The following is a 27345-nucleotide window of genomic DNA, read 5'->3' as shown; positions in this document are numbered from 1 at the left end:
TAGCAAAACCCCGGGAATGGCTTTACGGGGATGATGTGGTGGTGGTGGTGGTGGTCTGCTGGATGCTAACAGGATGACAAGCAGAAGAAGCAAATCGAATCGCACGTCCCGTGCCGCGAGATGGAGTCGCTGGACCCTCCAGAAGAGCCGAACCTCCTAGAACCTGGTGAGCCCTCTCGTCAGCACACGTTCTTGACCGCAACGGGGAAGTCGGGGAAGAGTTGAGTTTTTCAGTCGTTCCCGACCAACCTCGGCCACAGGCCACCGCTGTTCGGGGCGCGCTGGTCAAACATGACACGAACGAGTCAGCGGCAGCCTCCACCGAAGGGCCAACCACGAACCAACCGGCAGTCGCGTCGCAAGAAAGAGTTCGAAATCGAATCGAAAGATGACTCCTGATGGTCGCCGGGTGTAATGGCCGAGCTTCGGCCTTTGGTCGCGCAGCAAATTATGCCGCGCAGACTCCACCGCGGGGAAAAGAAACACGAAACGAATAAACGGTGAAGAGCATGACTACTACTAGAGTGATCGTTGCTCTCGCGCGCCCGGTCTATGCGGTCAGCGCCCGATGATGTGTGTTGTCCCACCGCACGATGGCTGACCAACCGCCGGGCAGACCCTTTGCTTTGGCAAATTGGACAAGCTGCTTGTCGCGCGCACCCAGCAAATCTCGGGCTCCCTCGGGTTCTGCGGCCAGCAGCAGCCTCCGGACGGATGGAGAATGCCGCCACGCTGCTAGGTAATGGCTTAAACGCTTTTTTGCTGCGCCCCGTCACCGTGCACTGACTCCTACGGGACCTGAAGCAGCACCACCAAACACATGCAAAAGAACGCTGACTGATGGGATGAAGAGACTCCGCCATCCGCGCAAAAACCTCAAAATCCATCAACGCATGGCGGTAATTTTGTGATCGGACGAAGGCCGAAGCCATGATGCACATTACCATGACCAAAAGCGCCGCTTGTTTGGTCAGCAAATGGAGAAAACCAACAGTGGTTAGTACATTCTACTTGTAGCCCGTTCGCTCCGATTGAAACCGTTCGGATCGTTGGTCCAATCGGTAGCGTGCTCAGGTCGCGAGTTCGATTCTCGTCGCAGCCACCTTCGAAATTAGTGTACCAAGTTTTTACACCGTAAGTTTGGACTTCTTTAATGTTAACCAAAACCAACGCAATCTCCCAACGAACGTTACAAAATGAAAAAAAGCTTCGCTCGCTTTATACAGCATCGTTCCGGCGGCCCTCGATCGTAATCCTCTTATTTTTTGGTTTCATAGTAAACCTAAAGCAGTTGGGTTTTCGGTATTCAATTCTGGTATTATTCTGCACGCCTTGCGTCAGATGACGCTCCATTCCTTCATGCTTCGGAATTCCGTCTGTATTCGCATGGATTCGTGGTTCGGCTTCCTAGCCACGAAGCAGGAAAAGCTAAATCCACTGCCTCAGTGCACACGTGCACACGATGGATGTGCTTCGAGCGCTCGCGCTCTACCTGCTACGTCAAAGGAATCCAGATCCTGCAGGGCTGCAGAGCCTGGCGCAAAACAACCCAACCCCGGGAATCGGAGAATCGATGTACAGTTGGTTCAGTACGTCCTTTTATCCAGAAGGGATTCTTTCCAGAGGATACGGCAGCACACCCACACAGGGACAACGACGCAGTGTACAGGTAGTGTGCAGGTCGACGTCGGCAGACAATAGGCAGCTACCGGTGAGGAATATCTCCTAAGGGGGGGTACAAAAGGAATTTCTGCACATCTGTCTCTGCGTCTCTCTGTCTTGGCGGTCGTGAGTGCAGCAACGATCCTGGCGATTCGTCCCGGTCGCCGGATTACACATCCTCATCCGTTGTCGAGGCGAATGAAGAGATTTGTCGCGATTTACGTGAAGCGTGTGTGCCAACGTTACCTGGGTCCGATGGTACAGGATACACGTACGTTGCTCCTGTGGGCTGAACGTGACATCGGCGACGACTTCTTTGGCGTGTTTCGCAATCGTTGCATTCGCACGTGTTAGTATGGGGATATTGCATTAATTCATGTGGTTTTATAATAGATGGCATTAATCGCTAAAGGTTTTTTGTTGTTGCGAGGAGTACTTCTTTATTACTTTAATATGAAACCGCAAGTCACTGTATTTTGTATTGTATTTTTAAAGTGTATCGTAACCATGCTCTTGCTGAGAGAACGTGTCAGATGTGGTTTACGTGGTTTTGGCTTGCAGGACCAAGCAGGAGCGACCTGGAAAGAGGGACATTGAAAGAAACCATTTTCACTACCAGCGCCGAATCGCCGCTGGTGATGAAAAGGGGAGTTTTTACTAGAATCCCAAATCCATTAAGGCCTGGGGAACCAGGCCTATCGCAACCTAAGCTAAATATTCACTGTGCAAAGGTTATACTATGGTTGGTGGGATATGAAAGGTTTGGTGTACTATGAACTTTTAAAACCTAATTAAATTAATGATTGACAATCCCATCGACAGCAATTAATGCGTTTGAAGCAAGCTTTGTTCATTAAACGACCACACCTCACAAAACCGATCAAAACCTATCTCGAAAATGTCGGATGGAAACTGTTATATGGTCAGGCGTCAGACATGGCCTAGCTTTCGGAATTGATTCGTCTCTCGAGGAGATCGCTGCACGCTCCACTTCGGTCCCGTAATGAGTCACATCCCAATACCTGCTCCTGCTGCTGCATCGCTACATGATGAGTCATAAAAGTGTTTGATTCGAACAAATGTCGAGCTCTGGAGCAAGCTGCAGACACCGGGCGGAGGTTGGCCTTTTTTTTAGCGAACCCCGTTCTCGGCAATCACTTTCAAGCGGAGAGCGTTCCGCGATCGCTCCGCTCCGTTCCATCGGGTTGCGCGGGCTTCACGGTTCACGACTAGAGTTCAAGTTCACAGGAGAACCATCTGCACGCGGCGAACCGAGAGTTGCTGTGCTGTGTGCGCCGCAGCATCGTTAAAGACGATCATCATTACCGGTCCGGGGCTGGGCAACGATGGTGGCGGCGGTGAGGGCTCAGAACATTTTCTTCGCACAGACAACACAACAAAGAAGAGCACAGTTCGATCGGGCGGGCGGGCGGTAGGAAGGAGGGTGAGCTCCGTGTGGGGCTTGAGACGAATCGAACCCAATCGAGAAAAATTCTCCGCAGGAAAAGGAAGCAAACAGCCGGCCGCCTAGCCCGGCCCCACCGCCACCAACTGTTGTTGGCCAGAAGAAAGAAATCCCAACTCTGGTGAGCCGAGGAGAGGACGGCAGGCAGGCAGGCAGGGAGGGAGGCAACGTAAACCTGTTTCGAAACATGCTCAACCACACACACAGGCACACACGAGCGCACGACCTCCTCCGGTTTGCTGGCTGGCTGGCTGGCTGGCCGGAGGAAGGTCCTGTGGAGAGCCATCCAGGGAGATACGCGAGAGATGGCGAGGAGGACCCATCCCCGGGGCCGTAACGAAAGAGAAATAAGCACCAAGAATCTCCGGGCCGCCGCCGAGGTTCTTCCTCTTCTTCGTATCGTTATGTTTGGTGGTCGAACGAGTTGTTCTGCTCTCCGCTTTGGGCCTTATCCCGAGCATAGATCCCGGCCGGCCTCTGGTATGCTCCGGTGCCGGGGTGGTGGTGGTCCAGCTCAAGAACTTAACGACATCCATCCACTCGCTGCGCTGCACTGCAAAAGAGAAAGCAAAACCTCTACCTCCAGGTCGGAGAAGACCCTTTTCGGTCGTCGTGGGCCAAGGGGGCCCCTCCGACACCAGCTCGCCGTGCATATAGGAAAGGATCCGAATGCATCCATCCATCCCGTCCACTCAACAAGGGCCGGGCGGCCGGAACGGCAGGTACTTTTCATTATGAATCAAAGACCTACCCTAAGCAAGGTGTGTATCACCGCCACCACCTCTCACTCTCTCTCTCTCTCTAGGCCCTCTAGGACGGGTTTCTTTTGGCTGCAACCTCGGATTTTTCGTAGAACTCTGCGTAGACCCCGACGACGGGGTCTGGGGTGGTGCCAGAGAGGGTGTAACGTGTTGCTGGTGCATCTGTTTGTTTCTGGTGTTCCGTCTTGTGTGCGCCTTTCGCCTTTCGGGACCTCTTCCTCCTCTCGTTTCAAGGCTAACAAACCGTGTGTGCATCCGTACCCAGGACGGCCCAGGACGCTGGTGGTGGTGGTGTGTACACAAGGGTTTTTTTCTTATCGAATGTGTGCCATTAGATCACAGTGTTGCAGGCGGGGTAATCCTGTGCCCTGGTTCTACCTGCGACCTAGGGTTTTGGTCCTTCTTCCTGTCTCTGTGGTCCTCCTTCCCTGCGCTCCTTTGAATGCGCTCTGTTCCTCGCAAACGGAATTTTATGGTGGCTGGTTGGGCCCTACCATGCTCTTGATAGATCGGACTGACTCTTACTTTTGCAACTGATACGAACGTTACTGTTGATACTCTACACCGAATAGTTTAATCTCGGGGAAGAAGTAGCTCTTAAAACGAGATTCGCAACGGCACGGCTTTGGGCAAAATGCGGCAACGTTGCCAAAAAAACGGAAAAGGATACACACGGCGGCTTGGCTCTGGCTATTCAATCGGAACGCTCAGCTGCGAAAGACGGGCGAGCGAGCGAGAGAGCGGTGAGTGGCATAGGGTGAACCACGGGGCCCCGCGGCCCCCGGTTCACGCACGCATCGGTCGGAAAACATAATTGTTCTATGTTGTGTGTGCTTATGCTCGCCGCGCGTTGGACGCCCGATCGATTGTGGCTGGCGACGTCACCGAATCGACCCCACCACTCGAGCTCTTCCGAAGAGGAGTTGTATTTACTCTGCTCGCCTGTGTGTATGTGTCGGGTCCAGGATCGATCGGCCGCCGAGGCCGCGTATCCTTTTTGTGGCTGTGTGCGCGCTATGCGACTGAATATTTTACCCGAAATGCATACACTCGGCCTCATCGCGTTCATCATCGCGTTCATCCGAATTGTGTTCGGAAAGTGCGTGAGAGCCTCTCCCGTCGCGAGAGAGAGAGAGAGAGCCCGACGCGCATTCGGAGACGAATGAACCCGCTCGCTGTTGAGTGAGAAAAGGCGCTTTCTCTGTCTATCTCGCTCGCTCGCTCTCCGGTCCGGAAGAGCTGAGGTTCGTTGAGCACCCTCAACGGGCGCTCAACGCTTCACTTCTCGCTCTAGCGTCCCGTGCTCTCTTTCCCGTTCGGCCAAGTTCGGCTTCGCTTCGGGCCAGAGAAACAGAGAGAGCGCCGGAAAACACACGTTGGGTTAAATTTGTTTATTCGTTGGGGGTTAAATTTTGTTCAGCGCTCGGAGTGACCGGACGTCGAAGCTGTCGAAGGATTTTGTTCGCTTTCCACAGCCCCGCGTCCCCCCACACAGCCGAGCCGAGAGGTGCTGCGGGCTGGTCGTGTGTTGTTCTGCCTGCCCTGCCCTGCCGTGTGTCCTTCCTACCGCTGCGTAGCAGGACCACCACCACCCCCCTGGCCGTGTGTGTGTCTCTGTGTGTGCCGCGCGCGCGCGTCCTCCAGTAGCCTCCGCGCAGGAGGAGGATATTCGCCACCGTCTATTGGTTTCGCGAATTTCGATAGTGCTGCTCCGCCGCGTGTTGTGTGCGTCGTGTGTCTGTCCTCTGTCCGAGAGTCCTTGTGTGCAGAAGAGAAGCTACCGTGTAGAGTGCGGGTCGCCGAGTCGTTGCCATAGCTACTACTACTACCTATGCTGGAGAATGTGTCCACACTGCGGTTACTACTAGCCGAGTGAGCCATCCGGAAAGAGATTAGCCCACGGGCGCCGCCTCCATCATCAGTCGGTGTCCTTCTGCTCCGTGGTCATTCCGCGCGTGTGTGTGGGTGGGAGTGTATTTTTGTGCTGTGCGACCTTCGTGTGTGGGACGGGGTGAAATGCGTTGCCTGTTTCCCCTAGCAACCACCACCACCAGCAGTAGCCAGGATTAGGAAACAAAAGAAGGAAAATCCCGCGACACTCTCCGTGAAAACGAAAAAAAATGATAACCACTAACAATAGGTCGCCATCTTCTTCTTCTTCGTCGTCGTCGTCATCATCGTTCGTCCACCTGCCATCGTCGCCCAGCAGTTGGAAGAAGTGTCAGAACGCGTGATCTGCTCGAAAGAACCAAAATTAGTCCCGTAGTAGTGTGTCTGTGTGCGTGGCGAAAATGAGCGTGCATCCCCCGGAGTTGGTGATCGCAGTAGCATCAGCATCCTAGTAGCCATCGCCGTGCAGCATTATGTGCATTTGGCGGCACCGTGCCACTTCACTTCACTTCCTCCTTGCTGTCAGCAGCAGCAGCTAACCGGGCGCGTGCTCCGAAAGGAATATTCAGTACAAATTGTTCGTCGTTCGTTCGTGTATTATTCGAGCAGAGCTGCTGGATGAGAGCGAGAGCGCCAAGCGAATACGAGAAACATACCCAATATCCCACAGTAGTGTTGTTTGGCAGTGGTTACTTCTGTACGCGCCGCGTGTTGTTGCGAGTGAAACAAACGGTGACCAGCTTTTCGAGCTAGCAAGCAAGAAGGCAGAGAGAGAGAGAGCGAGAAAGGAAAGCTAAAGAAGCACCCGGAAGCCAGCCAATTGTGGCAGCATTCTATCGTGCGGTGGAAAGAACACAACCCCCCGGGCTCGGGGATATCAACGTTTAACCCGCAACTGGCCCGCGGATCAGCAGCAGCGAACAAGCGAACAAGAACACGGCTCCAGAAAAGACATCTAAATGGAATTAGCACGAAAAAGGTAATTTTTCTTTCGCAGTAGTAGCCAGTCGGTCGTGTGCTAATTTGTCTCCGGCTCTCTGGTATGTCAGTGCTCGAATTCGAGCAGTAATATGGAAGCCGTACGCAGTGTGGCGGTGGCTCCCGGCTTATCTATCCTTTTATTTTAGAGCTCGATACCACCGACTCCGGCGCGGTCCGTCGGTCAACGAACCGCCGCCGAAACCGGTAGCGTATTCTCGAGTTGATGGCCATTACGACCACAGGGTGATGCACTCTCTAGCTGGCCGCGTGTGCGAGTACCCCGTGGCCAGCGGATGCTGTGTAAATCCCGTATGGTATTGATGCGAGAAAAAGGAATTTAACAGCCCACGGACGCACACATACTGTGCTCGACTCGAAATCCGATTTATCTTGTCCGATCTGTGCGGTTCGGTGGCTGAATGTGCGTGCGGCAGCCTCCATTAACACCACTTAAGCACCCCCGGCTGGTTGGTTGGTTAGCACACCACCAACACACATCCGCCCTGGTCTCTGGGGGCTCTCTGTGCTCGGGTGCGACATTTTGTTTCAATTTGAACCTGATCTTCCCGGATTGCCTGCCTCGTGTTCCGATAAATGTGTCAACCACTCTACACAGCCGGGAGTTTCTCGCTCAGCTTGTTGGGTGTGTTCCTCGACTTGGGATCGATCACTTGGGACACTTTCTCGATGATGGATCGGTGTGGTGTGGTCCGAGTCCTTTATTTAATCTCTCATCGTGCTGTCAGCGTGTGTTTGGGTCCGCGCGACTATCGCGCACTGTTTGCCCATGATAAAGTCCGTGAACTCTGTTTCACGATAAGCTCACGCGCGCGCACGCTGACTTGGCCGGCCGGCCGGCCGGTTGCCGTGAAGTCGTCGTCGTCATCGTCACTTCCGGGCCAGATACGCGAACGCCACCACGAACTTCCTGTGTGCCGCTTTGCTTGCTGCTGCATACACAAAGCACTCTCTCTCACCTTGGCCCATCTTCCCTCGCGCTGTGTGCGAAAGGCTAACACAGGAATATTCGTGGCCAAACTCCTCACTCTCCCGTATCAGCGGCCGGTGATAACACCCGTTATCACCCTGTCAGCGTGTTTTGAACCGTCGTCGTCGCTGTGGTGGTGATGGTGGTGGTAATTGGCTGCCAGACAGCGGACGATGGCGGTGTGAAGTTGAAGCAAAAACCCAGAACAAACCAATCAGTCGTGTTTCGGTTCGCAGGCGATAAGACGGCGGCGACGACGACGGGGCGGTGTTGTGGGCAGTGGAACGACGCGCGCCTGTGTGTTCCGTTTGCTTTTCCCACCGATGCGCGATTAGGAACGGAGCTGAGAAAAGTGCGCGCATTGAATGTTTTTTTTTCGCTGCACTTCTCGCCGGCAAACGGCAAACACAATTCATGCACTTTTGCTTGCGGACCGGGGGGGTCCCCTCGGTGTTAGTAGCGGTGTTTATCGCACTGTTGTCTTTTTACGTATCGCCCGTACGCTGGAACGCACGTTCGAGCAGTTTCGAGTAGTTTCGAGCAGTTTGTTTCGTGTCGTTGGCATGATTTGTGTACTCTACTCACGTCAGCCAGCGGAACAGGGAGATTCGGAGCTCTCGAATCGGGTGGTTTCGATCAACAACCGGGGGTGAGCAATTGGGAATTTTGTGGTCCCAGTTCCGAAGTGGGGTACTCTAGCTGGTACTTATGACGCACATTCAGCAAACCAGCGGCAGCTGATTGATACTCAATCGCGCGAGGGTACGGTTTTTGGGCCTTTATGCTGATGATGATGATCTGGCTGGATGGCTGACTGGTGGACTCGCTCACGCGGTAAGTGGCAGACGACGACCTTGTAACCGCCGGCAGACGATGGCAGGCAAACGATGGTCAGCCAGTTTTTTGGTCGGGTTTACCTTAATCTCTGACCGTTGTTTTTCTTGCCTCGCCGGGGCCCGCCGGCCGGAGCCCATCTCGGGGTAGCAAGCTAGGTATTGGGTTTCTTCTCTGACTGCCCGGCTGCGGGTGCCATAAATCTTCTTCCTACTACGCGCTCCGAACGAGGTACACGGAACTCCTCTACCGTTTCGGCGGAGCGGTACTAAAAACCCTTTCGTTGCCGATCGCCACGATCGTCCGTTTTGTCGAACAACATTCGAGGGTTCCCGCCCAAGGCCTCCCGTGGGCAGCTCGCTGGGCTTTCGGTGATTTCTTTGTCTGGTGTCGGAGGCCCACAAAAAGTTTGATCAAAGTTGCTGTACGCCAACGCGTGGACGAGAGGGGCCTGTGAGTTGGCTTTATTTGTTCGATCGCGAATTGGGCCGCGGCCTCCGTGCGTTCCCTACGGGGACTGTGTTTTGTACACGTCGTGCACGGTCGGTTACCCGCGTCATATGCCCTCTCCAGCAGCACGGTAAAACCCCTCAAGTGTGTAAATATGACAGCTGCTGTGCTGTGATGGTTGGCGCGGGCCCTCAGACCCCGGGCCCGGACCCGGTTTTTGTTGCCTACTCGATTGACGACACGACACTCCGTATCAGCGCCAGCGACCCGCAGAACCTCCCGATGGTGGTGGTAGTCGAGTCGGGTAGAGGTTTGTACGGGAAAGGGTCGCCGTGCCAGGATCTCGCAAGGACCGGCATTTCATGCCACGCTACGTGGTTGCCAGGACCCTGCTGACTCTTTCTCTTTCTCTCCGCTCGGGAAATGTGTGTGGAAAAGGGGTGTTTTGATTTTCCGCAACTCGCATCCCGGGCGGGCGATCATCAATCGGTCAATGCCCCTTCGAAGAGCGTATTTTCAGGCCGTTTCGGATGATTCACCTAATTATAAAGGGTCGTAAAACCGTAAAACTATTAACGCGCGGCGCGCACGGTACACGGAGACCCCCCCCATTTCGTCACACGTTGTCATCCGGGTCCCCAGGCCACGTCGAGAGACCTTCTCGGAAGTCGCCATCGGATTGTGAGTCAAGGTTTTGGCCCAGCCGCCGCGGTATTTCCGGGAAAATTCGGACGTTCGGTCCACGCCGTAGCAACGGTCCCGCGACTCACCACCACCACACCGGCCACATCCACCACCGACCTCTCTCTACTACCAACGGGACGGACGGACGGGTGGTGAGTCACGTGGTGGTGGTGGCCACCCGACGGAAACCGGTTCGGTTGAGTTCGCGCCGTGTGTATGCAACCATTTAGCAAGTCCGCCGATTGCTGCCAATAGACCCCCCGCCTCGGGGCCACCCACCACCACCCCCACCCGTATGGGGAAGGCGCACAGCTGCTGCGCAACGGTTCGCGACGCGCAACGCGACAACTGACGCGTATCCCGAAATCGATGGAAAAGTCTGCGTAGAGAGAGACCCACACAGTGCCCCCTTTCTTCCTCGTCCCGTCCCCCCAGCTGCGTACTTTCATCAGCATCAGCTGCTGGCTGCATCACTACACACAGCAACAACACGCTGCCACACGAGAGGGTTTATGATTTTTCGCGCTCGATCGATAGACAAAGAAATTTATTTGGAAAACGCGCCTGCCTGCCTGCTTGCTACGTAACGCGAAACGAGAAGCATCAAATCATCCACCCAAACTGCACCCACTTCACTGCCACGGCCCACCGGGACGGGACAACTCCGCGCGCCAGTCATGCGCAGGAGAACCGGCCAACCAAACGAAATCAAATCAAAACGCGCGCGCTCATCCAGCCGTGCCCCCACAACTCACCCTCGCCCCGTGGTCGGTTTGCATGGATCGGCACGAACAACACGGCCGGCCACCCCGACACACACAAACGCACGCACGTATGCACGCAGTTTCCTTATCCGGTCCGGCGAGGATCCGGCGGTGCAGCAGTTCGTCGATGCGCGATGCGATTCGGTCCAGTCCCCGTGTCCAATCCGTTCCAGCCAGCTGCGTGGCGGCTCCTGTGCGCTGCCTAGAGAGCGTGGTACGCAAAAAGCGCGATCGCGCGAAAACTCCAATTCCAAAATACTCAATACGACGCGGCACCAACTTTCCCAAAAGTGCGACAAGCGATGAAAGTCGCTCACAACTTCACGTCCTTGCGGGTGGATGGTCGGGGCGGGCGGACCAGGGAGGTCGGTTCGCCCAACAAGGGCAACGAACCTCTCGCGATGCTGGATCAACTGCTACGCCATGTGTCGCCTGCGATCCGCCCCCCACACACGGAGAAAGAACCTGCTGTTGCTGGCACTTGGTGACACCGCTGGGATGGGACGGAGGGCCACACTGGAAGAATGGCTTCTAAATTTGGAAAATCACTTTCTTCTTCCTGCGTGAGCGAACGCCGCCCTCCCCAGGGCAGGTTCTCGACATGATGTCGCTGGAACCTCGCTGCACACTTGGCTGCCGTCACCACCTCGAACTCTATTTAAGTGGCGTACCCCACGCCAGACCACACGTGGCGCGATGACGTCACCATCACTCTGGCACTTTTCCAGGCAACCCACGGCCCAGCTCTCGAGTGTGGCCATTGCGTTGCCTTGCAAATTAAGCGTTTGACCGTCCTCGGACCCCCTCTACACAGGGCCCCTTGGCGGAAGATCTCGAACCTCGAAGATCCGCTCATCTCCACTCGCTCAAGGCGAACCGGTTGGCGGTGGCAGCAGCGGCGGCGCCGAACTCGGTCCGGTCTCTGGCTTCCGGTGCCGGTTTTTCGGTTCGGTCACTCTAGCCACTGTGTTTGGTTAATTAATGAATCGCTTCCGTACAGAGTTGAGCGCGAATGATGATCGTGGCCGAAAACGGATCACAGATGCCTATATGGGTTTTGACCGTTCTCGCTTGGCCTGAAACACGTGGGCTTAAAAGTTCCGGGCCTAAGGAGGAAAACGAGAGGTTTTTTTTGTTTAAAATTGGCTTCATCAACGTGATCAGCCATTCCATTCCCGACAAAATACCCCCAAAATACCGAGGCCCTAACCTTTCCAGCCGATTGCTGTGAATAGTTTGTATGTAACATCTCTTTCGGTCGTCCTCTGCGTTCTGTATCGTTTAAAGTCAGCAAATCAACGTTTCATTGTTGGTTCTCATGGAGCGGAGTCCCTATCTCCCTTCTCAATATAACCCTTCAAAAGAACAAACATCAGAAATTTTTCGAATCCAGGATTCTCAAGTTCCAAGCCCAAATCGGTTGAAGACTCGGTGGACATCCCCCGGACGACTACTTCGCTTCATTCACTAGTTTTCGGGGTCACCATATCCTTGGCGACTTGACACGGGTCGGGTGAACTCAAACAATACCCCGTTTTCGTTGGCCGGTGGTGTGGCCCCGCAATCAGTCAGCCAACCCTCACGGGAGAGGCGACCCCACCACCCCCAGAGGGCACTGGAGCGCCCCGTTTTCCGCTCCAAAGCGGCGCTGGCTGGGCCCCTGCTGCTGGTGTACGTTTCACAATTGAACAAAAGTTTCCAATGAATAATTTGAGATAATGTGTGATTATCGTATTTTCAGCCGGTCGAAACCCGACCGGCGCGGCCCGGATCCCCACCACCACCAGCATGTGATGTGTGCTGCGTTCACGGACCCGTGAGCCCCGTGCTCCAGGGCTGTTCCGGACATGCGCCAACTAGCCGCGGCGTCGACGGCTTCTTCTGGCGCGTAAATGGTAGATCGAAAATAATATGTGCGTCTCGTTACACATGTTGCCCCCCGGGCGGGGGGGGAGAGGATGGGGGGCGCCCACCCCATTTTGATGCCATTTTGGACGCCGCCTTTTTGCACTCTCTCCCCGCTCGTCCGATCTCCCGGGCCCCAGGGTGTCACGATCGCTAGAACGGAACCGAGGTCCCGAGGTCGTCTCGCTCTCGGTACTAAAAGTTAGTAACCGAAGCCACCGCCACCGCCACCACGTCTACTTGGTCGGTCGGTGGTTCTTGGACCGTGGACCTTTCGTTTTCGGGTGGCTAGGCTTAACTAATTTCCAGCCTGTTCTAAATGGGATCTCCGTTCTGGGTCCGGGATTTTTGGGCGAGGGAGAGTTTTGGGAGCCGTCACTACCTAATTTAGGGGGTGGGGAGTGATGGGATGGTGGTGGTGGTGCTGCTGTTGTGTCTGCTGACTGCTTGGCTGCTGGTGCGATGCGAGAGAGTCGTCGTCGTCGTCACTGTTCCGTGCGGTTTCAGTTCACTAGCAGCGGCGTGCTGCGCGCAGAGCGCGAAAAGCGAAACGCGCTGCAAACGCGCCACTCGGAACGGCCAAGACCAGGAGTCCCAGCCCCAGGAGTCAGCAGCCCGGCCCGGCCCGGCCCGATCCACGCCGGAGGTCGGTCCGCCAAGTCTTCGGCCCCGTCGGGCGCATGGAAAATAGTTGAGGTTCGGTGTTCAGTTCACGTTTCACTGCATTGAAAACAATATACATAAAATGCCCACCACCCAGCAGCCCCCCGCTTCACCCACCCACCCGGTGGGTGGTGTGCATGCTTCGGATCGATTGATCTCTCGAATGGTGGGTTGGTGGGTTGGTGTGTATGGTCTACGACAACTGACTGGCCCTTGTTTTTCATCGCTCTGCCGGAACCGGTGCGCTCGGTGAGCCCAACTGGCCACACTGGCTCAGCCTCCAGCTTCGCAGCCTCTCAGTCGTGTCGAGATGCGCAGTGACCATCACACAACGGTGTCCACGGTGCACGGTCAGCTGCTGGTTGGCTGGCGAGAATTGAGCCCCTCGAATCCTCAGCCCGGTCGTGTCCATTACCACCTGACTTCCCTGACACAGTATCTCTCTCTCTCGCTTCGGTTGTGGAATCTTCGGTGGTGACAACAACGGATCTCGGCGGTGACCGCAATGTTTGCTCTCGTCTGACGGGCCGTTGAAGGTCGACTCACCGAGATGATTCGGGTCGCCGTCACCATCGGATTGTTTGTCTGACCTTCTCCCACCAAGACGTTTGAAATGACGCCACGCAACCGAACCGAAAACCGTTGAATAAACATGCGCGTCTCTGGGCATCGCTGATCGGGCTCCTCCTCCTCCGACTCCCTCGGGTTGGCCAGCTGTTTTGCGTCTGTGACAGCCTGTGAGAAGGTCATCGTCATCGGGTCCTTAACCAGTCAGCGTGTCAGTACCCAGGAAACGTCTTCTCCATTCGCCAGAATCCAGAGCGAGGGTTCCAGAATCCAGCGCGTGGAAGAGGATCGCGGAGAGATCAGTTCATTGGCCGCGCCACTATACTGTGAAGGGGAAATGCCAATCTCGGCGGCGGCGGCGGCGACGGCAACGGATCCGAAACGCGGCGCGGTTTCCGCTTGGAAAATGTGACGCGCTAAAATTAACTCTCGATCGCTGCTGGCGCTGCCTGCTGCTACGGAGAGATGCGAATCCTGATCTGACATTTACACGAGCCGTGCCGAACGCAGCGCTAGCGAACGACGACCAGCAGCAGCAGGCACATCTGCTTTCATTAACATTCTTCTTGAGCGGGTCAGGACGTGAGCCGGCAAGCAGCTCTCTCTCTCTCTCTCTCTCTCGCGTGTTGAGCCGCCAGCATCATCTGGCTGACCTTATGGAAAGTGTGCACAAAATTTTCCCATATCTTTTCCACTTCCTGGTACACACCACAACCCGACTGACTAGGGACTTCTAGGGACGGGGACGACAGTGTGAGGTCAGTGAGCCCCCCGAGAAACCAGTTTTGTGTCCCCTCCCCCCCACCCCCCAGAAGGAGGGCTGGGGGCCGTGCACTTTCCGGATGGAGAACTCGCGATGTGCGCGCGCTGCTCTGTCTGTCTATTTTCAGCCCTCTTGCAGAACCTTCTTCGGACTGTAGGGACGAGTTAGCGAGGATCGCGAGAAGCACCGATTCAGAGCCAGAGGCGCAGAGTCGCGGCGCGGATTGGTAAAAAGTTCGCCGCCCGCGCCCTGCATGACCGAGTAAACAGTTCACACACAGGGCTCGCAGTCAGTCGGTTTGACAATAGATTTCCGTCGGTTTCGCTTGGCCGTGTTCCGGCCTTCACAGAGCGCGTCAGCCAAGCGGCTACTACAGTAGCTCGGTGTAGCAGTAGTGGTAATAGTAGTTCCGCCCCCGATGCTGCTAAGCGGTGCGATCAGTTGGAAACGCGGCGCTGCTTTGGCCACGCTTTTTGGGCAGAGGTGGACCGTTTTCGGGAGCATATGGATCCAGCTGACCGTTACCGGATGGTCGTCGAATCGATCTCTGTGACGCGATTCGAAACGGATCGCGGAAGTGCCACTCCACGACGGCAAGAACACTCGAGCTGCTGCTGCTGTGCATACGAAATGAAAGAACGTCTGTTTCGACGTTTCCGAAGCGTAAAAACCGCGACCAACCGGACCCGACTGACGTCTATCACACATCGCTGCGCGCCGCGGCGTGTCTTTATCGCTTCGACAGGCACGTTCAGGTCGTCCGCGCGCCGCGCCACACTGATCCAGCCCCACGCTACTCCCGCTCGCGGATGTCTTCCTGTTTCCGTGCCACGCACGAACAAAGGCACACGCTTCTTCTGCGCCGGGGGCGGACATACCAAATGCGGCGTCCGCTTAGTGACTTCCTTCCTTGGGCCGAGCAACAACAGGATGGTCGTGTCGCGACCCTTGGCTTTTGAGCGGCGTACTTTGTGGTTGTAGCCGGGGCCCCCGGGGTCTAGCTGGGTGGGAGCGTTCTTGGCTAGACTTTTTACTAGACTTTTGAAACGTCAAACTAACAATTATGAAAATTAAAAAACATTTAGTAAAAACTTTGAGAAATTTAAGAAATGGGACCACACTATACGCTTGCAGAAAGTTGGAAAATATTTAAAACATATCGTTATAGGAAATCTCACAAGAGTTCGTGCAAGAGAAGCCAATACACCCCACAACGAGTGATTTTTTTTCTGCCGACAACAGTCACCCTTATTTCTTCGAAAAAGAAAAAGGAGCCGTCGATACTGGGGAGCTACATTAAGCGTAACGTAATGATTTTGACATTAACGATTAATGCCAAACTGCTGCGGCGCTGTCAAAACGTTTACGGGTCGGCCGAGGCGTAAACCCGAGCGTAAATACTTTTTGCATACGCTTTGCTTACAAACAGAGGATAATTTATGTTCTTATTTGCTGGTCACAAAATCAAAACAAAATCGGAAAAAACAGATAAAAAAATTCAGAAATCAATTAATTTCTCTTCTATTTCTATTTTCTTGGACCAAAAACAAGAACGTAAACACGTTTGACATTTTGTTTTTAAATTTTTGCTGCCACACGAAGCGTAAACGTTTTGACATTACAAATTAATTTTACGCTAGTTTTTACGCTTCGTGTAGCCCCTAGATAGACTTGGAATCACTAGATGGACCCTCCCTGTATACGCGACGGAGGTCTCTGTCCGTTAGTTGAGGTCCTTCGTGCGGGTGTTTTCGGGACCTTCAGGATGGCGCAATTAACTTACGACAATAAATCAAATGCAGAGGCCACTAGCCGAGAGGTTTGTCGCGACTCGGCTAAAGGCCACCACCCGTCCGTCCTAATGGGACGTTTGGCAAGATGTGTGCGGAGTGTGTCACGACCCCAGAAGAAGGTCCTCCCCAGCGGCGGGGGGGACGACGACGACTGACGACACACACTCGCGTCCCGCGCAAGGTTCTCTGTACCTTGACCTCTCGCCGTCAGGCACAAGGGTCTTCCTCCTTGCCTTGCGCCGAAGGTTAGAGGGTGGCTGGCGCCGCACACGGACGCGCGGATTGATGCTCATCGATTAAGTGGCCAATTACTGACACAACAGCACACAGGCTCTTTGTCCGCCGTTGGTGCTCCAGGTCCCGGTATCGATTATACAAATAAAAACAATAATTCCGCGAGCGGCGTGACACAAAAAATGGCGTGCGCTCGCTCTCTGTGCTGACGATGTCGTCACCAGCGGCGGCTGGTTTGGTCGATTGGGTCGATCTTTCGCTTGTCATATGAGGATGAGGGCCACCTCGGCAGTTTTGCGGATGCGACACGGCGTTGATGTGGGTTCAGCTGGCGTTCGTCCCCTTGAAGCCGTCTGTGTCTCCGGTATCGGTATCGGAACCCGCATGACCGACTTGGGTTGGGTAATTGTTTTATGCTCTCGCCTTTTGGAACTAGTTGGCAGCTCACATCTGGGGCGGAAGGTACCTCCAGAATAATGGTGGATCTGGATGGTGGACCCCAGGACCTTATCGAATTGCAGCGGAACCGTGAACCAACTCTCTCGACTCGACACCGGGAACAGCCGGCCAATCATTTCAGCCACTTCTCACTAAACACGCTCCAAAATGGGGTCACTACGAAAATGGAACCCTAATTTTTTGGACCTTGGCCGGCCAGGCGTTATCGCCCACACCACGCACACGGTGCGGTGTCCCTGGCTTTGCCTCGTTGCCACTCCTGGTTTGGATTAATAATCGATCGATCGATCGGCACGACGGAGTGGAGTTTGCCGATCGAATTTTGCTACTCTCAAAAGCGCCCGTCTTCGTCGTCCGAGTCGGTCCGAGATATTGTGAACACGTGTCGCGTTTGTCGCCAAGGTCCACGCAGCCGCCCCGTGCCCAGCTAGCTGGCTGGCTGTGGTCTCGGAACGTGTTCGAACCACAAAGAGGAAGGAAAACTGAAGCATATCCAATGGAGGGGCCGCCGCATAAGCGCCGCAAACACGTGGCCAGCCCTCGTCGTGGCCGCCGATTGCTGTAATCTCTGCGCTCCACAGACATGCCACTGTCATCTATCGATAGCAAGCAAAAAAAAAAATGAGTGCTAAATTGTCGCGCCGCTGTGCTAATTGTTGTCGGTTGTGTTACCATCTGTCATCACGTTCCGACGTTTCGCGCGCGTGCGTTTCGCCCGTTCAAGGTCTACGTGCGCGCGCGCGCAAGAGTGTTGGTGGTGGTGGATTAGAGCCGCTACTCCCCAGCCGTCGTCGCATCCTGATCACCTGATCGATCCGCTGACGGACGGTCGGGCGGGCGAGGTGTCAAAGATTTATGTAGCGTGTGGACATTGGAACAGGTTCCTCGGCCGTCGGCTCTTTGATGGGTTTGCCGATTTCTTGACGCGCTTCTTCTCTCGAACGGGGAGGAATGGGGGGTCTGGGGGTGATTTGCATTCATTCCGCACCGACCCACCGACACGTGCCAGGGCCATCGGGCCTGCTGCTCGATTTAAGAGTGTGCCCATTAGAGGCCCCCGGCCCGGCCCGGCCTCTCTCGATGGACAAATGTCAATATCTGTAGCGGGGCGCCGCCATTGAGCAATCGTCGCCGTGGTGGTGGTGGTGCGGGTTGCGTTAGGGGGTTGACCATATTTTTCCCACCACCCCCCCCGGGGGGGTGTCTTGAAGACGGCGGGTGGCGGGTGACGGTCAGTCAGCCCACCCCAGCTCCGCCTGCCAAGCTCGGCTCATTATGCTCAATCTGCATAAATGTATTTAATGGCCATTGTTTTCGGTAAAAGGTCAATCGGAATGTCCGTGCGCCCGCACGCCGCTCACGCTCAACCCGTACGAGGTCATCTTAATGGCGTGCATGGCACGCACGAACGGCCAGTGTGCTCCGCCGCCGCGCACCAACGCAACCGGTTCCTCCGCCGCCGCGCAATGTCTTTTTACGGCGTCGATGGCGGTTGCTGTTGTGCAATGGCGCTGATGGTGTGAGAGAGAGAGAGAGAGCGATAGGCCATGTGTATGTGGAGGCTGTGCACCAAAACTGCAGCTTGACCTCCGTGGGCCATACGTGTCTCTAGGAGCGGGGAGCGCACGCGCGCACTTCGCCGTGCTTACCTTGCGGCGGAGATTTATGTTACGCGTGCGCGCGGCGCCGAGCATCCCCACGCAAGTCCCCATCCAAGTGGGGCCCCCCCACCCATGTTGGCGGTCACAAAGAAGCTAGCCATCTGCTCGTGGCTCAGCACACGGCTGTCGTTCGCAACGTCCATCTGTCTCTGTGGCGAAGGTGTCCTGCTCCGGATCACCATGATGCTGTCCGCCATGCTGCGCCCCGCAGCATAAGTAACACATCGTTCAGGAAGTCCCGGGACTAACTATGAAAACATCATTTTATCGTCAAAATTCTTTATCATTCATCAAGATAATCTTCTTCAAGTGTAATGCAATCATTCCAACGCTTCTCTAACTTTTCAATGCCATGTTTGTAGAATGATTTGTTTTTTGACTCAAAATGAGCCTGAGTAGCAACGATCACTTCTCCTCATTCGATCCAAATCTTTTTTCCCTGGAGCATCTTTTTGAGATCCGCAAAGAGCCGAGTACGGAGGATGAGAAGGCAGTTGAAAGCCTAATTCGTTGAATTTGAACGTCGTTTTCATTTCTGATCGTTTGTTCCATCAATTGTATCAGCACGACCTTTTTTCAAGTCTGCATATCACCAGCAAATGGATGTTTTCGACGGAGTAGAGTCCGGATAACGTTTTTCTTCAAGTAATTGCTGAGCTTGAACAGTGTTTTTTCCCATTAGAAAGCAATGTTTTATCAACACACGAAACTCGTTTTGGTCCATTTATTTTTCACGATTGCAAAGGTAGCGTCACTTTAACCACTATAGTTTTCTTGGTTATATTTCGAATTACATCAAATTTTGACACATCTTATCTGAACGTTGGTACTTCTGAACCTTGGTATATAAATGGCAATATTAGCGCCATCTCTACGCCTAGTCCCGGGACTTATTGAACGATGTATTATGTGCATGTATCGCCGCAACACCACCATCCGATCAGGCAGGGCTGCGAAGGTCACCGAGGCACCCATGTGGGGCGCCGGTTCCATGTTGCTTAGCGACTTTTGCATTTCAATCATAATGCGCGCCTGTGACCGGGTCAGGTGGCGGTGGTGGCGGCCACCCCTTTTACGTAACCCGGTCCGCGGGCCAACCCGACGGAACTGTGGCCCAGAGGCGACGGCAGAAAAATAGCCCCGCGACTCGTTCAACAATCGATCTTTGCTTTGTTTTTTTTTCGTCGTTGTTGTTGCAAATTGTGTTGTGTGACCGACGACGACCCCTCTTTATTGTCCAGTGCTAAGCTCGCTGCATTGTGTGTTGGCGGCGGTGGCGGCGGCTTAGCATTAGAATTTATGTAACGCACCGCTCGACCGGCGATCGGGCGGATCGGATTAGCGGAGATCTTCATTCATTGATCGCGTGGGCTAGGTCCCACCACGTGTGAGGGGGGCTGGTACCCCAAAACAGGAGCCGTCTGCCCCCCTTAGACCCCGCTGTAATCATTATCGGGTTGGGTGTGTCAGGGTTGCCTTCGGGCCAGAGTTCGATAATGATTCTCTCATTTCCTGTGTCTGGTCTGGCGAGTGAGAGGTGCACACGGGATCCTCGGGCGGATGTGTATGTGTGGGTAATTGGACACCGCCGGGCGTCGTGAGTCACCCAGGATAAGCATATCCTTTCCCTGTAGACGAGTGTGTCCCAGAAAGCAAGGTTCCCACAGGGCTCGCGTTGAAGTGTTCGGCGGAGTGTCAGGCTGCTCCTGTGACCTGTGGTGTCACGTTACGTTACGAGCCCCGCAATCCCACATCCGGGGGCCGCCCGGAAGTCGAAGCGAAAGGATCCCGGCCGAGAAGTTGTTGTTGGGACCATAACCTCTCGGGGCGATCGGTGATCAGGGAAGCCCTACCAGACGTGGTGTTGATTATGGGAAAGCACATACAGGAAAGGAGCATTCAGAGAGAGAGAGAGGGAATGAGAGGCAGCCGGCGCATGCTGCTTAATGGCACTTCACTTTCGTGACATTCTCTGGCCCGCGTGCGTGCCCGGCTGCCGGACTCTCTCTCTCCCTCCCTTCCCCTTCTTTGAAGGCTAATTTTCTTTATGCCGCGTGCGCAAACTACTTTCATGTGGAGCAGCAGGAGCAGGCTCAGCAGGCGGACAGTAGTAATGCTATTTATGTGACCACACACCACTCGCGCCTCTGACACTTCACGGACGGACGGACGGACGGACGGACGGACGGACGGACGGACGGACGGACGGACGGACGGACGGACGGACGGCCGGACGGACGGGGCCCCGGTGAATTTGTTGCACTTTTATTGCCTTTTGCTGCGAGGTCCTGCTGGCGGCTGCGGCGGCTGCGTATGTCAACCCCTAATGTTGGGTCGCGTTTTTTCATGCGGCGCCGCGCGCTTGTGTCCGACTGCCAGCCAGATAATTGCGATAGACACATACTGGTGGTGGGCTGTTCAAAAAGTTCTGTGATTTTTGTATTTTTTTCAAAAAAATATTGGTCCCCCCCATAGATAGGTCCCCCATAAGATATTATACACTTCTGTCAACGTTTTTTCCAACCCTCGTAGCACTTCTAAAAATCAGTTTTTGTGATCTTGTTCAGCTCAGCACAACAAGCTTCCATTGGGAGACGATTGAACTTTGGTTTCTACAGCAGAGGCGAAAGGGCCTATGGCCCAAAGACTCTTAAAACTTTAAAACAAACAAACATTTGGTTTCTACGTAATAAACATAAACCCATGATTCGTCATCACTTATGATCCTCTGGAGCAAATTTGGTTCATCGCGGACAGAGTCGCAACAGCTCCTTATCAATGTTAATGCGATGCTACTTTTGTGGTCGAATTCGATCGAAAATTGATGATGAGCGCCAAAACACATGTCAGCAAAAAAACAGTTGGCAAAAATTAACTGAGCCGAAATTAAAAATAATTAATCGAATATCGAATATACGCAGAAATTCACGATACTTTTTGAACAGCCCTCGTATGTATGTGAAGGGCGACCGCGACCAAGCTCTAGAGCCGCGAACGCAAACCTACTTCTCCTTATGGGTAATGAATTATGACAAATTGGTCGCCGCCGTGGTCACCGTCTCGATCGACCCAGCAGGCGTATGAGTCGGTTAGGGTGGCCACCATTTCACAACGCGTCAGCAGCCCTCTGAGCAGAGCCGCTGCACGCCCTCGGGGTCGGTCCTCGGTAGCTCGCAGGACTGTGGTCCGCTGCCGAGCGCTGTATTTTGCATTGCAACCCAGTCGCCGTGCTTTGCATTTCCATGAATAACTCCCCTCCTGTGTCCCCAGTCTCCCGCCATTCAATCGTCCTCCGGAATGGTGTCCATCTCCTGTGCGCCACACAGGAATCGATTGATTTGGCGTTGGCCAAGCTTGCTCGCGCGGTCGAGAATGTCAATGATCCCACCACCGCCAGCGGCCACCCGAAGAACGAGGAAGTCGCTCGAAGAATTTTGTGGGAACTCTCCAGCACCAAGTTTGTATCGATTCGGAGTTCGGCGTTCTGCCTGGCTGCATCCGGCAAAAAAGGGGGCGACCCCAGACAGTTGGGCGAGAACTGTTTTTGGTCCTTTCTCGGTCGATATGATACGTCGTCGTCCTCCGGTGATCGATGCGCGGCACCGCACACATAGCCGCGAGTACATAGGAAAAGATTACGCTGCCACAGCAGAGCAGAGCAGAGCAGTGCGAAGGGGTGTTTCCCCTAGCAGCAGCATCAGAAGCAGCATCCGCACCGGGAACAGGAACTGCGCATGATCCGCGCATCCCCCGGTATATCCTGCCCTCTGTTCTGCTCTGCTGTGTATGTGTGTGTTTGCAGGATGTGAACCGAGGGATCGTCGTCGTCGTCATCGTTAGTAAATGAAATAAAAGTATTTACCCAAGCGCGAGATGCCGCATGCTGCTGGTCCTCTCTTCCGGGTCCGGGTGTGTGTTGGTGTGTGCCATCGACCCGCTTCCCCTGTCGCTCCACCACCCGATGCCCAATGGCGCATATCCTTGCGGGCGGCCAACATCTGTAGTGGTGATTGCTGACTGGCTGGCTGTCCGTAGTACATAAGCCCAAAGGGGGAACCCAAACCCCAGAGCCAGGGGCGGAGGCCACTTGTGAATTGTGATTCCTTCCTTTCATCCCACGGCGTGCCATCGCCGCTGTTTGACATTTAATCGATACGATTTGCTGCTGCTGCTTCCTCTCCAGGCCATCATGCATGCCGCCCCCCCCGTAGAGACTCTCTCACTGGGGTTCTATTGTTCCATTTGATGTATTGCTCGCTCGCTCGCTCTCGCCCTTCGATTGGGTGAATTTAAGGCGAAACAATCGATCGCATTCGAAGTAGATATTGCGAAGGAATACCGCTCCCAAGAAGTGACGCACGGCGGAACCGTTTTATGGTGGACTCCGAAGATTGACCAAAGTGTCTCTCGCTCCTTGTGTGGAGGGTCACACTGGGGACAGGAAATTAGTAATGATTTTGATATTTGTCGTCCTCGACGTTATCCAATACTCCACGAGCGGTGGCTCCCTGGCACACGCAACCCTCCGGGAAAGGACGAACCGGATAATGTATTTATTTTGTTACAACAAACCCGTTCCGCGGACGGGGCTCTCTATGTGTCTGCATTGGTCCGAATAGCACAGAGAGAGAGACGAACACACTCCGCTCCACTCTGGCCTCTGGCGAGTGTGTAAATTTAAATTAAAATTGATTCGACATTTTCGGGTGCGATAAAGTGAAAGCGTCGAAATGCTTACATTATTAGTGAATGGGGCTAGTCAGTGGCCTCGAGAGCCAGTGGGGGATGACAGAATGGTCCGCGAACCTACCCTTCTTGGCGACCTAAGGCCCTAAGAACCCCCAAAGCATTATTGCCTGATTCAGGATTGAAACTGTTGTGTTGTGTTAAAACTGTTGTATTATTGAATTCGCTATCGATGATTATGGCTGCTCCTCTTTCTTTTACGAAGGAATATGGGCCGCCAGACCGAAATCCGCACCAAACAGTCACTCGTTATGGGTGCACTGGCTTCTCTTGCACGACGAGATGGGTTTGAGTTGAAGACTCGAGTTTGGAAATCAGTTTTTGGTATAAATAAATTCGTAAATGTTAAAGTTTTTACTAAATAGTTACAATTACCAGAAAAGCCCAATAATCGTTGGTTTTTCAAATCCATACACTTGACCGATCACCCTATAGGCAATGCAAGGGTTCCGGTATGGCGGTAGAGTGGTAATTTTGTTCATGAAATGTAAACTTGATATACGTGTTGACTTTGCCTTTACACCCGACTGTGAATGTCTATTGAGTGCAGCTCCATCCCATCGCAGCCGTCATTTTGTGTGGTCCCCGCGCGCAAGACAGAGGACGAACAAAAAGCTTCCCAATTGCCCAAAGGCGAACGGACGGATCATATTTGAGTATGCTGGTGTAGGGCGAATTGGCCATTTGGGAAAGCATCTGCTGGTGTGTCCGGTCGGCTTCGGGCTGCAAAAAATATGGGACGCGTGGCGATCGGACGATTTTTGACACCTGCCATCCGAACCGGCAGCAGCAGCAGGCAGCCTGTTTCGTAACGCGCGATCGATGAAGGCGAAGGGTTAAGAAGGCGCCTTCGACTGGCGTGTTTCAGCTGCCGCCGGGCTGCGCAGTTCCGTATTATCCGCTTGCGGCGCAAAACAGCTCATTAACAGCGAACCGATGTGGTATCTCTTTCTCTCTCTCTCTCTCTACTCGCGATCCGGCGGGGAACGCCATTTGCGCCGCCGTTCTGGGCCCCAATTCCACACAAAAACAGAAAGCGAGCAGCGAAAGGAGAATGTCCAGACGGCGACCAGTGACCGATCGAAAGAATCGAAAGGGGGCCGAGAAGGGCCCCCAGAGTGATTCGACCCGACGTCCAACGAGACTCCAGACTCTGGGGCCGTTTGATCCTTCAACCTTGGCGACTGGCGTTTCGCGTACTCTCACCGGGTGCGGGAGGTCCGTTTTGTGGGTCGCTGGCTGGGCATGTTTACAATCTCCGACGACGGACGGTCCCAGAATAATCGGCGGAGATTGTTGTTGCTGGAGATACTATTTTTGGATCACATTTTCCCACCCAAAAAAGGGAAAAACAACCGGCCGATCGCCGAGCGCGGGTGGGTGGACGCTCTCTGGAGAAAGGAGCCCAAGGGCGGCGCGATTGTTGATTGAGGAAAAACCCTTTCTGTGGTGGCGATTTCGGGCAAGGTCAGACACACGAACTTATAGTCTCCCTCTCTCTCTCTCTCTTTCAGATACAAATCAAGCCGGGGTCCGGTGCTAAGGTCAAGCGAACGTCGCCGTCCACAGAGCATATCGTCGTCCACCGCCTCCGCACTGTTGCCGCGCGTCGTGCTGAACCGGATCGATCCGCGGAGTGGAGGAGGGGAGTGCGGCGGGGAGCAGCGTATCCGCGTGTCGTACAAGGTCGCCATCCGCAGCACCAGGAGCAGTCGCACCACCACCACCGGCAGCGGCCACAGTGGCATGAATATGGGCCAAAAGATCAGTGGCAGCGTTAAGACGGTCAGCCGCGACCAGCCGTCGCCGTTCATCCCGAAGATCCCGCGCGAGCTGGCGGCCCACTTCCAGCGGCCGGCGCGCCTGGACGTGCTGCTCGACATGCCGCCGGCGCCGCGGGAAACGCAGCTCAAGTACTCGTGGAACGCGGACGACCGCTCGCTGAACGTGTTCGTGAAGGAGGACGACAAGATGACCTTCCACCGGCACCCGGTGGCACAGAGCACAGACTGCATACGGGGCAAGGTGGGCTTCACCAAGGGCCTGCACGTGTGGGAGGTGTTCTGGTCGACGCGGCAGCGCGGCACGCACGCGGTGATCGGCGTCGCGACGGCCGAGGCGCCCCTGCACTCGGTCGGCTACCACAGCCTGGTCGGCATGAACGAGCACAGCTGGGGCTGGGACCTCGGGCGCAACAAGCTCTGCCACAACACGCACAACAAGTCCTGCCCGGGCGTCATCTACCCCGCGATCCTGAAGCCGGAGGAGACGTTCCTCGTGCCGGACAAGTTCCTGGTCGCGCTCGACATGGACGAGGGCACGCTCAGCTTTATCGTCGACGGCCAGTACCTGGGCGTCGCGTTCAAGGGGCTGAAGGGCCGCAAGCTCTACCCGATCGTGTCCGCCGTCTGGGGGCACTGCGAAATCACGATGAAGTACATCGGCGGTCTGGATCGTAAGTAACGACGACGGGCCCTGTCCGGAAATAAGCTCCTCGTCCTAATCAACCCTCTCCCTATCTCTCTTTTAGCCGAACCACTGCCACTGATGGATCTCTGTAGGCGCGTCATTCGTCAGCGGATCGGACGAACGTATCTAGAGGAACGCATACCAAACCTAGCCCTGCCGCAATCGATGAAAACCTATCTCCTGTACCGGGATCGAAGATAATACACCGCACGGCACCACCACCACCACCACCACCCCCGGGCGCCTGTGGCCGTCGGTGAGGTCGTCCTGCAGCGGCGGCAACGGCAGCAGTGCACCACCATCACCACCACCACCACCAGCAGCAGCAGCAGCAGCGCATAACTTTAAACCACAACACCACAATAGCCAGGACCCCCAGAAGCCCGCGCGAGAAACGATCCGGCCCGGGAAACGTCCTCCGATACAACAAGTGCCAGAGAGCGAGACCGAGAAAGAGAGAGAGCAAGAGAGGGAGCGAGAGAGAAATGCGCGCTCCAACACAGACATCGCGTTGATGATGCGCTTTTTATTGTTTATTTTAATCTATCAAAACAACACTCGGCGGCGGCGCTCGGCGGACACTTTGTCCCGTAATATTCTGACCATTATTTTGTGATAAATCGATGGACGACAAACCCTTTGCTTCCGGGTCCTTTTCATGGCGCGCTTCGGACCACCCCTAGATCCTTTGGCTCTCACGCTCTCTCTCGCTCTCAGTCTGTCGTCTCGTGCGCGCGCCGCTTGAAAGCAATAATGGAAGTGGAGCTGTTGAGTGTAGATAGACCGTGAGAGGACGTGGGAGGCGGTTACGACGGGGGGATGGGGGGAGGTGTGGATAACGTGGCGCAATCCTTTACCCGAGACGCACGCTCTTCCAACGAGAAACCTCTCGGAACAGCTGACGGTGTGATGATGCTGCTGTGTGTGCGTGCGATGGTTTGAACAATAGAAAGAGAGAGAGAGAGAGAGATATTAACAATCGATTTATTTAGAAACGCGCTGCTATTTACACATACACACACACACATGCACAGCTCGCTGTGAGAAGGGTGAGAGTGAGAGGGCGAGAGGGAGCGAAAGAGAGAAGATGACAGCAGGCGGCAGCATATAGACGCCCACGAAGAAGGAACTACGCGATTAGCGATAAACAAAAACATATAATTAGCATTAGTGTGTGTGCGTGTGTACGTGTGAGTGAAGAGAGAGAGAGAGAGAGAGAGAGAGATGCAATGCACAACAAACAACAGATCTTAGCGAAGAGCAACAAGTTGCGACTACTGTTAAGAAAGCACAAGGATCTAGCAAGCAAGGTCGAGAGAGAGAGAGTGCGCGAGAGCGAGAGAGCGAGACGGAGTAGAAAATGCAATAAGCGCCCCAGCAGAGAGCAGCTCAACGATAGGGTGACGAATGACGATTATGATGACGACGATGAGGTTCATGTGGTGGAATCCTTTTTCTTGTAAGATAACCTCGAAATGCGATGTGATGCGATAGCCGCAGAGAGAGAGAGAGAGATAGAACGTTGGACGATCACTTTTAGGCAGCCCTCTCTCCTTCGCCCCTCCCTCCACCCACCCGTCACTTTCGTCATCGGGTTATCGTGCGG

The 27345-nt window shown here is 54.6% G+C and overlaps 1 protein-coding gene across 1 annotated transcript; it reads left to right on the top strand.

Moving 5' to 3' along the window:
• The first annotated feature begins 6626 nt into the window (after positions 1 to 6626).
• Positions 6627 to 25940, top strand: LOC131209850 (protein gustavus). The gene is made up of 3 exons (XM_058202995.1): positions 6627 to 6757; positions 24785 to 25725; positions 25801 to 25940. Exons 1-3 carry the CDS (start codon positions 6738 to 6740, stop codon positions 25938 to 25940), a joined length of 1101 nt encoding a protein of 366 aa, XP_058058978.1. The 5' UTR covers positions 6627 to 6737.
• Positions 25941 to 27345: the final 1405 nt, after the last annotated feature.

This window comes from Anopheles bellator, chromosome 2, assembly GCF_943735745.2.
Source record: "Anopheles bellator chromosome 2, idAnoBellAS_SP24_06.2, whole genome shotgun sequence".
NCBI lineage: Eukaryota > Metazoa > Arthropoda > Insecta > Diptera > Culicidae > Anopheles > Anopheles bellator.
Note: the sequence above shows the minus strand (reverse complement) of the source record. Positions and strands in the feature narration are given on the sequence as shown.

Coding starts and splice junctions, on each gene's coding strand:
- LOC131209850 (XM_058202995.1), top strand. CDS start 6,738: ATGGAATTAGCACGAAAAAG. Junction 6,758..24,784: donor ATGGAATTAGCACGAAAAAG/GTAATTTTTCTT, acceptor TCTCTCTTTCAG/ATACAAATCAAGCCGGGGTC. Junction 25,726..25,800: donor GTACATCGGCGGTCTGGATC/GTAAGTAACGAC, acceptor TCTCTCTTTTAG/CCGAACCACTGCCACTGATG.